The 13,934-nt window shown below is 46.7% G+C and overlaps 1 protein-coding gene across 2 annotated transcripts in view; it reads right to left on the bottom strand.

Annotated features, from left to right (window-relative positions):
- Scrn1 (secernin 1) overlaps window positions 1-13,934 on the bottom strand; it is a 62,085-nt gene that overhangs the window by 12,570 nt on the left and 35,581 nt on the right. For both annotated transcript variants that reach the window (XM_050155563.1, XM_050155564.1), the window contains exons 4-6: window positions 7,730-7,932; window positions 4,906-5,100; window positions 1,150-1,315 (exon numbers count right to left, since the gene is read on the bottom strand). In XM_050155563.1, coding sequence (XP_050011520.1) covers window positions 1,150-1,315; window positions 4,906-5,100; window positions 7,730-7,932 — 564 coding nt within the window. The remainder of the gene's footprint in view (window positions 1-1,149; window positions 1,316-4,905; window positions 5,101-7,729; window positions 7,933-13,934) is intronic.

Consider the following 13,934-nt stretch of genomic DNA (forward strand, 5'->3'; position numbering starts at 1 on the left):
AAATGATACGGCAGGGGCAGGGGATAGCTCACAACATAGAAGCACTTGCCACCCAAGCTTGATGGCAGAAGTTCAAGCCCAAAGGAACCACGTGAAAACCCAGATACAGTTGTGTCCGACAGCGAGACGGAGACAGAATCAGCTGGGAGTGCAGATGTGCATCTCAGCAAAACAAGAGAGACCCTGTGCCCCAAACAGGCGGAAGAAGAGAACTCCTGAAAATGCCTTACCTCTTCATGCGCACGCGCGCGCGCGCGCACACACACACACACACACAAATAAATGTAAATTTAAAGAAAAAAAAAAAAAGAAAGACCCCTGTATCCTAAAGAGCACCTTGGCAGAACACTCCAGACTCAGAAACAAAACTCTCGCTGCCACGGTAGACTGCTGTGGGCCCAGCGAGCACTGGGGAGACAAGTATTATTAGCCTTGGAGGAGCCTGGACACAGAGATGTGAAAATCGGGATCTGTTAGGCCAAAACATGAAGGAAGGTGGGGCTAAAATCAAAATGAGCAGACGGAGCTGTGGGTGGGGGACCATCCAAAGAGAGCACAGGAACAGTGCAGAGTGGATGGCACAGGGAAGGGCCAGCAGCAGGGCCGTGAGGATGGCTGAGCTAGTTGAGTAGAAGGTAGGGAAAGGACCGACAAGAACCTAATCACTAAGATGGTGCACACCTGGCCAGTTCCGGCGGTGCTGACCTCCGATATTAGATGTGGAGACCCACACCCCTGGCTGTTCTTAGAGGATGCATCCTCAGCACTGTGCAGGACTGCCTCCCTGCTTGAAGCAGGTGGACAGAAAGCAGCTCTCTAAAACATGTCAAAAGATGGCAGGTATTTTCCTCTGTACCACCCCTGGGCCATTTGTCCAGTAACGCACAAGAACTGTAAACCTTTGGTAGCCCTGTATCTGGCTCTTACTGTGTTTTATACGTCTTCATCTATAACACAATGCTTGGCCTATGATCTATTCTTAACAGCAATAACTGGGCTCCGTGACTAGAGTGAGCCCTATGTGGCTGTGGTCGAGCACCACCTAATCACAGCTCCTACACTACACTGCCCAGGCTGAGAACTGAGAAAAGCATCCAAGGGAAGGACACGGCCAGGAGCTTTGGCCTGCCGGAGGTGTTTTAGACAAACCTGGAAGGATCCGGGGTCCCGGTGAAGTAGTGGATACACGGTGAACTTCTGTTCTGAGGCAGGACAGACACTATGCTGGCTGTAGTGAGGAACGATTCGGAGTCTATGCAGACTCCACTGGCTTTGTCTCGTAAGATGTTGATCATCGTCTGCACGGTGATGCTTTCTGGGAGAGAGAGGAGGGGAAGGAATGTATAATTATGAAGGCTGGCAACCAAAACTGAGTCGCTTTTTTCTCTCTTTGCTTCTGAAATTCCCACTCGCCCTGCTAAAGTCTGACCATGGAAGATGAGCAGAAACGGTCATGCTCATCTCGGTTCAGTCCTGCGCTTCCTCCTCCCGCCTTCCTGCTGACTGCGAGAAGCCAACCAGTGCTTCACAAACCGTCTCTATCTGTCTAGATGCTAATGTGGGAAGGAAACAGCTTCCATTTCCTTTACATCATATTAATTCAGATCTCTTTGTTGTAGCCTTATCTCTCCCTCAACTAGAGCAACGACTGAACAGACACAGGAGAAGCAGTGTGGTCCTAAACACGGCCCTCCCCTCTCTCGCCTTCACGCCTACTTGCTGTTCGGGGTACGGATAACATTTGAAGGATGATCAGACACAAAGGGAATGAGATGAAACACAAAGAGAAGCATTTAGAGTGCTCAGTCTTTAGGCTCTACATTCAGATGAGTGGATGAAGTCCCTGACTACACGGGATCCCGTTCCATCATGTCCTCCTGTGATTATGAGTCTATAAAACAGTCTTTTAGCTGGGTGTGATAGTTCATGCCTATAATCTCAGCATCCAGAAGGTTGAAACAGGAAGAGCACTGATTTGAGGACAGCCTGGGCTACATAGTAATTTCCAGGATAGCCTGAGTTACACATGGAAACCTTTCTCAAAATACAAAACCAAACCAAACCAAACCAAAACCAAAACACAGTAGTTATGTGGAGAAGTAGCTGGCCAGCCTTGGACTCCAGGTCGGAACCTGTAATAGATTCACTCTTGGTCAAAACTCCTCCCCAAAGTACCAAAACCGGACAAGGAAGCCACCAATCCCACTCTTAGCCTGACTGCACCAAGATGGACTCAGCCAGGGACAGGACGCCCCAGTGCAATGCAGGTCCACTTTGTAAATCTCTGTTTACATTTTACACAAACTATTAGCAATGTCTTTGATTTCACTTCCTACCCAATGTCTTGATTTCCTGCCTCTCTGTCATATTAGTTTTAGTCTGTCTCTAACAGGTTGGCAGTGTCTCTGACATCTGCGAGTGTCTCTGCCCTTTGGTTAGTCCCTGCCATGTCCCTGTGGCGGTGTCTGCCGGTGGTGTGCACTGTGCAGGGGGCACCTGGAGTTATCACAGGCCCCTCCACCCTCTGCTTCAGATAAACTTGTGCCGATTTAGGGCTCATGTTTGAGCAGGATAAAGAATTTCATCACTAGTTTTGTTTTAGCTTAAAACCTTTAGAACTTTTTCATGAAGATCCCTCCTAAAAGTGAATACTTCCGCTCTAACACCAGTGCCGCCTCTCGCTTGCTGAGCTCCAGCCAAAGGAGAAGTGGGGGTAAGCAAGGAGGTGCCCATACTACGGCTCGTACAAAGCAGACTGCCAGCAAATCCACCGGTGGTAAAGCACCCAGGAAACAACTGGCTATAAAAGCCACTCGCAAGAGTGCGCCCTCTACTGGAGGGGTGAAGAAACCTCATTGTGAGAGGCCAGGTACTGTGACACTCTGTGAATTCAGATGCTATCAGAAATCCACTGAACTTCTGATTCGCAAACTCCCCTTCCAGTGTCTGGCGCGAGAAATTGGTCAGAACTTCAAAACAGATCCACGCTTCCAGAGAGCGCCTATTGGTGCTTTGCAGGAGGCACGTGAGGCCCATCTGGTTGGCCTTTTTGAAGAAACCAACCAGTGTGCTATCCATGCCAAACGTGTAACAATTATGCCAAAAGATATCCAGCTAGCACACCGCATACGCGGAGAACGTGCTTAAGAGTCCACTATGAGGGAAACGTTTCATTCTCAAATAAAATTTTTCCTCTTCTCCCTGTTATCAGTAGCTCTGAATGTTAGATTTTTCCCCCCAATGGGGTCGAAAGGTTCCTAAGTATATGACTGCGAGTGGAAAACTAGGGGCAGAAATCAGGTATTGGCAGTTTTTTCTATTTTCATTTGTGTGTGAATTTTTAATATAAATGCAAGCATTAATGTAAGCAAAATGTTTCAGTGAACACATTTCAACAGTTCGACTTTATAACAATTATAAATAAGCCTGTTAAAATTTTCTGGACAATGTCAGCGTTTGGATTTTTTTAAATAAGTAAATTTCTTATTGATAGCAACTAAATGGTGTTTGTAGCATTTTTATCATGTGGTAGCTTCCATCGTTTACTATACTTTGCTAACTTAGTTGTCCTACATGCAAGTACATGTTTTTAATCTGGTCTGTCTTCTGTGCTGTTCCTGTAAGTTTGCTAATAAAAATACATTAAACTATGAAAAACAAAAAAATGAATACTTCCATGCCTTTATATACAACAATTTCTACAGCAAAATCCCAAAGCAATATTCTACATCGAGGGTCAGAAAACATTTTCCTAAAGAACTAGAGAGAAGATAGTTTAAGTCCCGGACCATGTGTTCTACACCACACTGTCCCACAGCAATTCGGCTCCAGCACTATTGGATGGGGGTGGCCATAGGCGACACAGAATGAAGTGAGTTTGTGCTGCAGTTGGACTTGCAATGTTCTCCAAGGGCCCAAGCGCTGAAGGTTTGATCCTCAGACTATGATACTATGTGAGAGGGAATATTATAAGGAAGATGGGTTCATTGAGGGTGTGATCTTGAAGAGATACACACACACACACCATTGCTTCCCAGCCATCATGAGGCAAGCAGCTTCCGCAACATGCTTCTCCTGTTGTGACACCTGCTCCCACCTCAGACCCAAAAGAACAGCTGATCATGCACCAAAACCTCTGAACCTGTAACCTAAAGATAATCTTTGCTCCTGATAAGCCTTTTTGTTTTAATCTCTGGAATTTTGCTACAGTGATAAGAAATCTGACTAGCATAGCATGGCTATTTTCTAATAAAACTTTATTCACAAGAGAAGCTGCTGCTAGAGGACATAGTTTGCAGCTATTAGCTCTAAATGACCTTTTGATTGACAGATATGCATGTAGAATTAACAAATACAAAATGTGACCACTATAGGCCTAGGGGCAGTGTCTATCCACACATATAAACACAGAGCTATCTTTGCAACACATTTACCTAAATATAGGTTTTTAATCAGAATTTAGTAATGTGTGGCATTGCTGTACGGCACAAATGGGTTATAAAGAGGATCCAGTTCGATAGTCCAGTCCAGAAATTCATGGACTGAAGGAGTACCAGGTACTACGGGAGAATCTCAAAGTGAGCAGAAGGCTTATCCTGCAGGCTAACTGGCCTGGGGAAGAGGGCTTCTCACAAGTTTCTGAAGCTACAAGGAAGGCTGCAGTGGGAGCCACACAGGATCACATGACAGCAGTACTCACATCAGAAGGAATAAGAAACCCCCACAGGTTCCTACAGGTGGAAGCTGCACATTAACACATACCGGCTGTCTCCTTCCTGCACACCGAGGATGGAAGGTATAAGCTGGTCTTTAACGTGCAACGTCCTCCTCTCTGCCGACCCTCTAAAGTCCAGTCGAAAACCAAAGAGCATAAGAAGGAGAACCGTAAGGGAGGGGCCAACTTACCCTCTTGCTTTTCTAAGCTGTCTTTGCCTGCACAGCAGTCCAGGTGGTCATCAGCTGGAGAAAAAACCTGGGCAAAATTGAATTCATCCTCTCCCGTCCACCAGCCTTGACTCTGAGCGTAAGTCCTGAGTTCTGGGTGCTCCTCGTCCATCTTCGTGGTGAGTGAAAGCTGATTGCAAATGCACCTCACTCCCTCTGCAAAGAGTCTGATGTGTGGTTAGTGGAGGGAACCCCAAGACTGCAGGGAGGAATCAGGTCCATCCCTAGGGAGAGAAACCTGAAATCCTTGATCCTTGCTCCAAGAGACGTCCTAGCCTGTCTCCATCAGACATTATTACAGTTTAGAGGGACCACAGCTTTACCAGTTTTAAATTCACAAACAAAATAAAACACTCAAGGCTCTTTATTTGGACTAAATAAGCCCCAAGCATTCATGTCTGCAGGAAAATCAAGCAGCTCTTTGAAAGGACTGCCGTGCTTGCAAGACTTGGAAGATCTATGTATGCAATTCTGTTACAGCTGTGGTTCTTAGCCTGTGGGTCATGACCCCGCTGAGGGTTGCATATCAGATGTTTATATTATGATTCCTAAGAGTAGCAAAATTAGAGTTATAGAGTAACAATGAAGATAATTTTATGGCGGGGGGTCCCTACAACATGAGGAACTGTATTAAAGGGTCGCAGCATTAGGAAGGTTGAGATTCACTGCTGCACAGGGATGCTCCACGACATTCACAGGCTCCTCCTCCTAGACGAGCATTCCTGCCACCACCATCACACACCCGCACAGATGGTGGGTGACTTGGTCCCTAAGCTTTGAGGGGCTGTCTAGACTGCAGAGGCCAGATTACCATTGCTAGGTCAAAAGGGTCATTCACACAGGCTGCTCCCAGGGAGCTTGCTGAGCTTCCAAATTCTTGGAGAATGAGATAAAAGCTAAAGAAGAAGCTTCAATGGAATTCTTCCTGCCTGAACCCCGCTAAGCCAGAGCCCTTGCTGCCTTACTCCGGGTCCCTAGAAGCAAGAGCAGATGGACTGAATTTTCCCATGATGCCTTGCTTTAATGATGTAAACCTCCAAAATATGCACTCCTGATTGAGAGGCACTGGTTACTGGCCATTCATTTTTATTCCGGAGGATATTGCTAATATAAAATTTAATTAAGCAAAACAGAAAACAGTTTCAAAGAAGTGAGTTTGATACCATTCATACTAAACTATTCAAAGAAATATTCTTGTATACTTGACAGATGTTATTTTCCTAGAGAGCTAATTTACAGTAGACATTTGTTTTTAAGACTCAGAACTGAAAGAACAGACTGTGTTAACTCCTACCAACATCAATTACAATGCTGCTGGGGTCAGAGAACAGGAAATCAATGAGTAAAAAGAAAATGGTTGCTGAAGAAGAACTGTAGTGAAAAACAACATTCATTTTGTAGAGATGGACTTCTCTAAGTGACTCTCTGAAGGAAGTGCAACTTCTGAAATGCAATTACAGATCAAAAACTCTTAGATTCTACTTAAAAGCTGCTGGAGCGCTTTGAAGAACGGCCCAGTGGCCTTCCTGAGAGCCATTCGATAACATCACTTTATCTTAGGGGGCTTCTGTAAAGGAGTTTTAAGTTCCTGCAGGGAAGGAGAGCTGGAGGTCTGGAGAAGGGGCTTTTGTTCTGCAAACACTTTAAGGCCTGGGAGGGAAGCACGTACAGGCCCTGAGAGATGTGAGCTGGCCATATGGATATGGAAAAACTCCCTGTGCTGCTGGTGGCTTTGCTAGCCCATCCCACAGCCTGTGAGAATGAGCAGACAGTCTTCACACACACAGGAAACTGGTCTAGACTTCTTGGTCTTAGCAGGGCAACTTTGTATGGGGAACACATAAACGTCTTGGGGGAGCCTTGGTCAATGGAACCTGTGCCCCAAATCGGGCTTGACTCCCAGTGACTCAGGCCAGATTTGGTTCTGATTACCTAGAAACTAGGGTGGCGAACAGAAAGCATAGCTAATATCTTTCATAATTAACTAATAAAGACTTGATAGTAAAAAATATTCTGGAAAAAAATGTAGCATGTAGAGGTTTAACAGATACAAGTGTGGGTGGTGCACTAGCTGGGCTACCTGGAACTCGGCTGGGGAGAATGGCAATATACCTGGTGTATTGTTATCATCCCGTCCCAAGGAGAGCAGGGGATTGCCGTACACCAAATCTCTTTGGAACCACTTCTTTAGAAGCCCTTTAACCAACTCTAGGACCTGATCTCATTGGGAATCTGAAGGAGGGTACTGAGTGGTGCTACACTGTCTCAGCCCTGTCCCAGAAGCGAGAAGCCGCATGAACTAGAACGACACATCTCATGTAGATGACCATGTCTATGTTCTAGCAGTGGAGTCTCAGCCCTATGACCTGGTTGGCCCTGAGTGGCACTCGAGAGTCCTCACAGATCCAAGTTTTTGTTTTAGAGGAACCGTCGTCAGTAGCCATGGAACTGGGATTCGTTGACCCATTATGAATGAAGACTCCCCATTCCCTTCCCTAACTCAGTCATGGCTTATAGTCAATACTAGATCTGTTCAAAGAGCAAACAGGAAGTGTAAAAAGTTGGATATGCACTTCCTGAGTCTTGGCATCCTTTCACAGGACTTGGGAGACTCTGATTACATCTCTGTACCAGATACCTGGAGGTGAGAGGCATGCCCAAGCCTGAAGACCAGCACAGGAAGGACACACCACAGCATCCTAGCATCTCTGAGCCTGTCCAGTACGTCTGACTACCATCACTCCAGTCTGTCCTATCCTGAAATCTCTACCCTGCACCCCCTCACCTGTGATTCTCTCGGCAGCCCAGTACTTCCCGACGGTCTCCAGCACCCAGGCTTCGTCACGATCCACCAGCAGATATGCGCTCTGGAAGCTGTGGCAGGAGTGCGCATCTTCGTAATAATTCCCACCCTGTCCGTGCTCGTCCAGCAAGGAGACGATGATGTCTAAGGCTTCTTTAGCCGTCGTGCCTCGTTCTAAGCCAAGCCTGACAGAAATCAGAAGCACACCTTCGTCATTTCAGAGAGATGATCATTACCATAGCAACCAAAGGTTGGGACAAGGCCAGGTCAGGAAACATTTTAAATGTTCAGACCAATAACCGAATTAATTAATCGTACTTTAACTCAGAATGCCTCTCTCACACATCCAATTAAAACTGTAGGAATGTCCATAAGAACAGACATCTCAGGGGCCAGTAGTTGCACTTCCTGATGAAAAGATCAGCCCCTCCCTTCCCTTGGCTGATCTTATCTCCCATCAAGCTCAGATCTAGCCTGAATTTCCTCCTGACTACTGCTTAAGGAAATCTCCACAGCCTGGATCAACTGTCATTTTACAGCGAGTGCTTCGGATACTGCGATAGCCTATTTGTCTCTCCTCAAAGTTCGTGTTGAAATCGCAACACCCATGAGACGGTATTAGGAAGTGGGTCTTCTGGGAGATGGTGAAGTTAAGGGGGTGGCACCCTCATGAGTGCCACTCGTGTCCTTTATGAAAGAGGTCCCCTCAGAGAGCTGTCTTGCCTTATTCCACCACTGGGGGACACAGTAAGTAATGCCCTGTATGAATCAAAATGCATCCACACTGGACATTAAAAACTGCTTTCTTGATCTTAGATCTCCTTGTTTTAAAGACTATGAGCAACACTTTTCTATTGTTTATAATTATCTCATTCAAGTAATTTTGTTAAAGCATTCTTTAGTAGACTGAGAAAACTGGTTCTAAGGTTTGATTGGCAGCCATTGTCCTCTGTGCATGTAATTTGATCAGAGATCTCATCAGGAACAGGTTATACTATGACTGGTTCTTTTCCTACGTACTCCCCTCCTACACATCAGACTGTATCACCTGGTGTTGCTTAGAGCATCAACTATCAGAAGGACACAGACTCTTTCTAAAGCGAGCCAGCCATCTCTCTTCCTCCCCCATCCCTATCAACGAATAAGTCTGTTATGGAGAATGCAGACACTGCCTTCTGCATGACTTTGGGCAGCTTACATAATAGATCTGGACTTCAGTTTTATGCCATCTATGAAAAGTATCAAGGTTATCAGGGAGTTATAAGGTAATAAATATGAGAAGACATAGCACTAACAGCCAGGTAGTAACAGGTTAGTAAACAATCAGCTTCAGCAGATGGAACACCGTGGCGCACAAACTCCAGCTCTGGTTATGCAGTATGCCCTTAGCCATGTGAGCTTTCCAGCCCTTTGGGCTCGTACTGGCGATGTACTCACACTAATACATCCCTGTCAGGCTGAGATGACAGGAGACAGCACGGAAGGTGCATTTGGTTCATGTATTCATCCATTCAGCGGGGCTATTGCTCTGCTTGTAGGCGCTCACGTCTTAGATGAGGGCAGCAGAGCTACTTAGGTGGTGACAGAAGCCTGTCCTTGATAAATTCATGACTCGAGAAGAGATGACGATTTAAATTCACTCAACTGAATGTCTCCTAAGGGATGCCCCACTGTGCTGTCAAGGAGAAGAAAGGATAATGCAGCCCGAGCTGTGGACTGAGCCCTGTAATGGGCTCATTTCATGGTCGCAGCATCATACAGCAATTCACTTGACAGGTCTCCTTTTACGTTTATTTAGGAAGACGATTACAGAGCCATACTTCACAAAGTTGAGCCCTAGGGCCTTGAGAGAGTAATAAAAGATTTTGAGCCTTGAGCTTTACAAATAGGGCAGTTAGGTTTCAAATTGTTGTCTGAGACCTCCCTTCCCCCCTTCCTTCCCCCTCCCCCATCAAAGATGGCATACTAACTATCCCTCTGGAATGAATAGAAAGAACAAACTCACTGAAATATACATGAACTATAGCTTCCCTTCAGTCAGGGTCACCATCTCCTAAAAGGAGGGGCATCTCAAGGATTTGGAGTAATGTCTTTTCCAGGGTCCTTGGTCACAATGCCTCGTGTCTCAATGCCCCCAGGCCTTTGCAGGTCCAGACGGACGCACACAAACATACTCCAGAAGCATGCGACCACGGCTATTAGCACTAGCCTTTGGAGGTTGGAATTTCTGTTCGGTATATTCCAGTGTGCATGGCTGATGTCCCCGCCTGCTGAAATCCCATCGAGGTTCGGTACTTGTACTTTCCCTTCTTTCCACAATGCAGGTAGAATTCTAATTTCACTGCTTCTCAGATCAACACCATGGGGTAAACGCAATCTATGCTTTTAATCCATGTGACCATTCCCACCTGGCCTCCGGGCCACGGGATGAGGACAGGATTGCCTACTCCGCAGCAGCACAAGGGCAGGCAAGGACATGGGGACTGCATGCCCTCTATCTGAGCTTCAGAGGTACAGGTGAGTCCTGAGTCACTGGGCAGAAGGCCATCCCTCAGCATCCTAAGGCACGTTCTGAAGATGTCCCCGCCCACTCTAGCCTCCCAGATGGGTTAGCTGCACAGGATTCCCGATTGGGCTTCTGGCCCAGTGCCTAAGTTGACTTGGTGGCTGTGCTTTAGCCTAAGAAAGACCAGGAGAGAGATGGATTGGAAGGGCTCAGGCTAGTCCCATTCAGACATCCGCTTCCTTTCAAAGCGCCTTATCTAAGCTGTTCTAGATCTAAGAGTTAGATGTGCCTGGATTCAAGTCTTGTTTTGTGAAAGAAAAATTAAGCCCTGTAGCCTGTTCACGTGGGGTCATACTTCCCTGCCCATTCCTGAAAGGGGATTTCGGCAAATCGCATCTGCCCTTTGGTTTAGGAGCCTGCCTGCTGAGCTTTGCCGTATCTATGGCTCTGTACATCGGGAGGGGCTCCCCTCTGTACACCAAATAAGAAAAACTAGGTGAAAACTGGATTGAGTTTGGTAAACCATTGCTATTCTGAGGCAATTAATGAAAACGCTAGGTAGCCCAGCCAAGAGGAGCCTGTTCGCAAAGGACACTGCCTTAGAGGACTGTTATAAATGGCTCTCCCACTTCCTACCAACACAGCTTCGAGGTCCCTCTGGTCTGTGGCCTCGTGGACATTAAGAGTTTTCTCAGAAAGGACGAGCACGGGATGATGCTATGAACAGGAAGTCTGTGTCTGTCTTCAAACGCTGCAGCCACTTCCCCTGTGTGGTGGCGGTCAGAGCTGTGAGAGACGGCCGTGAGGATGGAGCCTTTGCGATGATAGCAGGGCCCTTAGCAAAGACACACAAAAGCCTGGACTCTCTCTGCTGTGGCCAGCTGTCCTCAGGTGGGACCTGTTGGCACTGTGGTCTGGAACTTCCCAGCCTCCAGAAAGGAGATATAAGTATCTGTCATTCAAACCTCCCAGCCTGTTATAGTGTTATAACACTCCAAATGGACTAAGAAAAGTGGTAAGTGGATTTTACGGGCTGTGTGAGCTTGAACTTTGAAATGTATGGAAGGTCATTGTTTTGGATTGAACTCCTGCAACAGGCCTCAGCTGACCATCCAAATGGGAGCTGCCTATGCTAAATGCCCCAACACTGGAGCATTTGAAGGAAGAGTTAACCCACTCTCGCTTCAATGAACAATAGATTCTAGTTCCCCTGAGCCAGCTTGAGAAAGTCCCTGTAACTGTAGCTCCTAGAGGAAAGTAACCTGAAGTCACCTAATGCTAATGGCTTTCTTTTTCTTCCCCGAGTTGTTCTGCTTCTCCTTTTCTACTCTGTAAAAGCCAGCGTTCCACTCTCGCCTGCTGGGAGCTTCTTCTGCTTTCCAAAATGAGGGGCTGCCCTGATTCAGGCATCACGAGCAAACGCCCACTCAGTCTAAAACTAAATTTGCTGTCACTTCATCTTCTGACAGGGGAGAGGGTGTTTGAGACCTTTTGACTCCTTCCCATTTTGGTGTGTTCTGTCTCAGCGGAAGAAGTAAAGCATGATCTAATCTAGAGAGAAGTGGTAACCTTCTAGCTCTGGGGTGCTGAGCAAGCCACTTAACTTCCCTAATTTCTTTCATCTACCATAGGAATTAGAAGACCTGGCTTTTTGGGTTGCTGTGATTGTTAAATGAGATAACACATATATCAAGCCAGTTTCCAAAGGGAGTTCAGGAAATTGTGGCTTTAATTTCACAGGTCCTTCCTCTACAGGCATTGACTGAGCTTCCTTTCCCACCAACTGTGAGTGCCCACCTTCACTTACAATGTACCATAAAACCACAGGCCTTTCCAAATTTTTCTGATATGCGGAGAAGCTGATAGTTTGTGTTTAGAATTATGAGATGCTCTGAAACACTGAGACTGACCGAGTTTAGTGCTAATACCAAACCCAGTTAGAAGCAGGAAGAATCAGTCTGCAGAGGGATGGCTCAGAGGACCCGAGTTCAGACATCATGTAATGCTAGGTGCTCACCTGTAATTTCAGTCCCCTGGGAATTCGAAGACAGGAGACTACCCAGAGCAAGCTAACTGGTGAGACTAACCATGCTGGAAAGTTCTGAGTCTTATTGAGAGACCATCACTAAAGGAATGAGGAGGCAGAAGGATACAGGAAGGTACCAGGCATCAACCTGGGGCCTCCTCATGCATGCACACACATGCATGCATGCATATCACACAGATACGTGAAATGAAGACGGGATTGCTCTGCAGAAAAATAAAAGGATGGTGCTGTTGTGTAAGGGACAGGGCAGTGCATGGGCAGATGCAGTGCTCTGTGGAACTGGCTGACACCGGCCTGCTCCGACAGCAGAGGATTAAATGTGAGGAACTTTATTTATTTATTTATTTATTTAAGATTTCTGTCCCCCCCCACCGCCTCCCATTTCCCTCCCCCTCCCCCAATCAAGTCCCCCTCCCTCGACAGCCCAAAGAGCAATCAGGGTTCCCTGCCCTGTGGGAAGTCCAAGGACCACCCACCTCCATCCAGGTCTAGTAAGGTGAGCATCCAAACTGCCTAGACTCCCACAAAGCCAAAGAAAAACATATAGGCATCCTCCTGAATATTAACCTTCATCAGGCAATGAAAGGAGACAGAGACAGAGGCACACATTGGAGCACCGGACTGAAATCTCAAGGTCCAAATCAGAAGAATGTAAGGAACTTTTGAGCTAGTTGCTAATCCTTTATTGTCTTTAAATCTATCACAGCTGGCATTTTTATATCACAGGTGTTGGAAAGGCCACAGTTTAGGGCTGCCGCCTCCACATCTAGCTGATTCTTAGGTATTTCCCAGCATACCACTGTCTAATGAGATCCAAATGCCTCCAGGTCCTCATCTGGATAGAGGTCAGGAGGCATCATCAGGACAGGCAGACCTCGGATGTAATGGACCTAAGTTGTAAGAGACACCTTGACTTCTAGAAAATACCCTCCCATCTTAAGTTAGCTCCCAGGAGCTGCTAACCCGCATCTTATGTTAGTTCCTGCCAGCTGCTAACCCGCATCTTATGTTACTTCCCAGCAGCTAGACCCATAGTCACTAAGCAAGCAAAGCATGTGTATGTGTTTATATGTGTGTGTGGGGGGCCTGTGGGAGGACTAGTCAGAGATCCATAAATAAGAAAGAGAGGGGAGGGGAAAGGAAGGAAGAAAGAAAGAAAAGGAGAAAGGGAGGGAGGGAAGCAAGATCAAAACCAGGCACAGCTTGATTTTTAACACTAAGAATGAATTATAACAAGTGCTGTTGAATGCTTGCATTCTGAGACGCCCCTAAGAAGCACATACAAATCATACCTCCACCCTGAAGACGGTGCCTATTAAACCAAGGCTGTCACTCAGTTCTGTCTCTTGGAGCTGAGCTTGGACTTGATGCATGGGTGGAAGGCACAAAGGACCAGATTATGCGGATGGGAGCAGTTATATTCTTTGAATACTCAGCCACAGTCTCCCAGACACTTGAAGCAGAGTGTGAAATATAAACAGTCTGCTCTTCCAGGAGCCCAAGAAGCTGGCAGCCGAGCACAGAGGACAAACAAGGACAGCACACGAAATGGTGCTGACAGCAGAGCCAGGGGAGGCTGAGCCCAGTGGACGGCCATCTCCAGCCATGTGGCAGTACATCCTCCACCTTAGGCT

The sequence above is a fragment of the Alexandromys fortis genome, unplaced genomic scaffold (assembly GCF_014885135.2).
Source record: "Alexandromys fortis isolate MF-2015 unplaced genomic scaffold, M_Fortis_MF-2015_v1.1 scaffold_93, whole genome shotgun sequence".
Taxonomy (NCBI): Eukaryota; Metazoa; Chordata; class Mammalia; order Rodentia; family Cricetidae; genus Alexandromys; species Alexandromys fortis.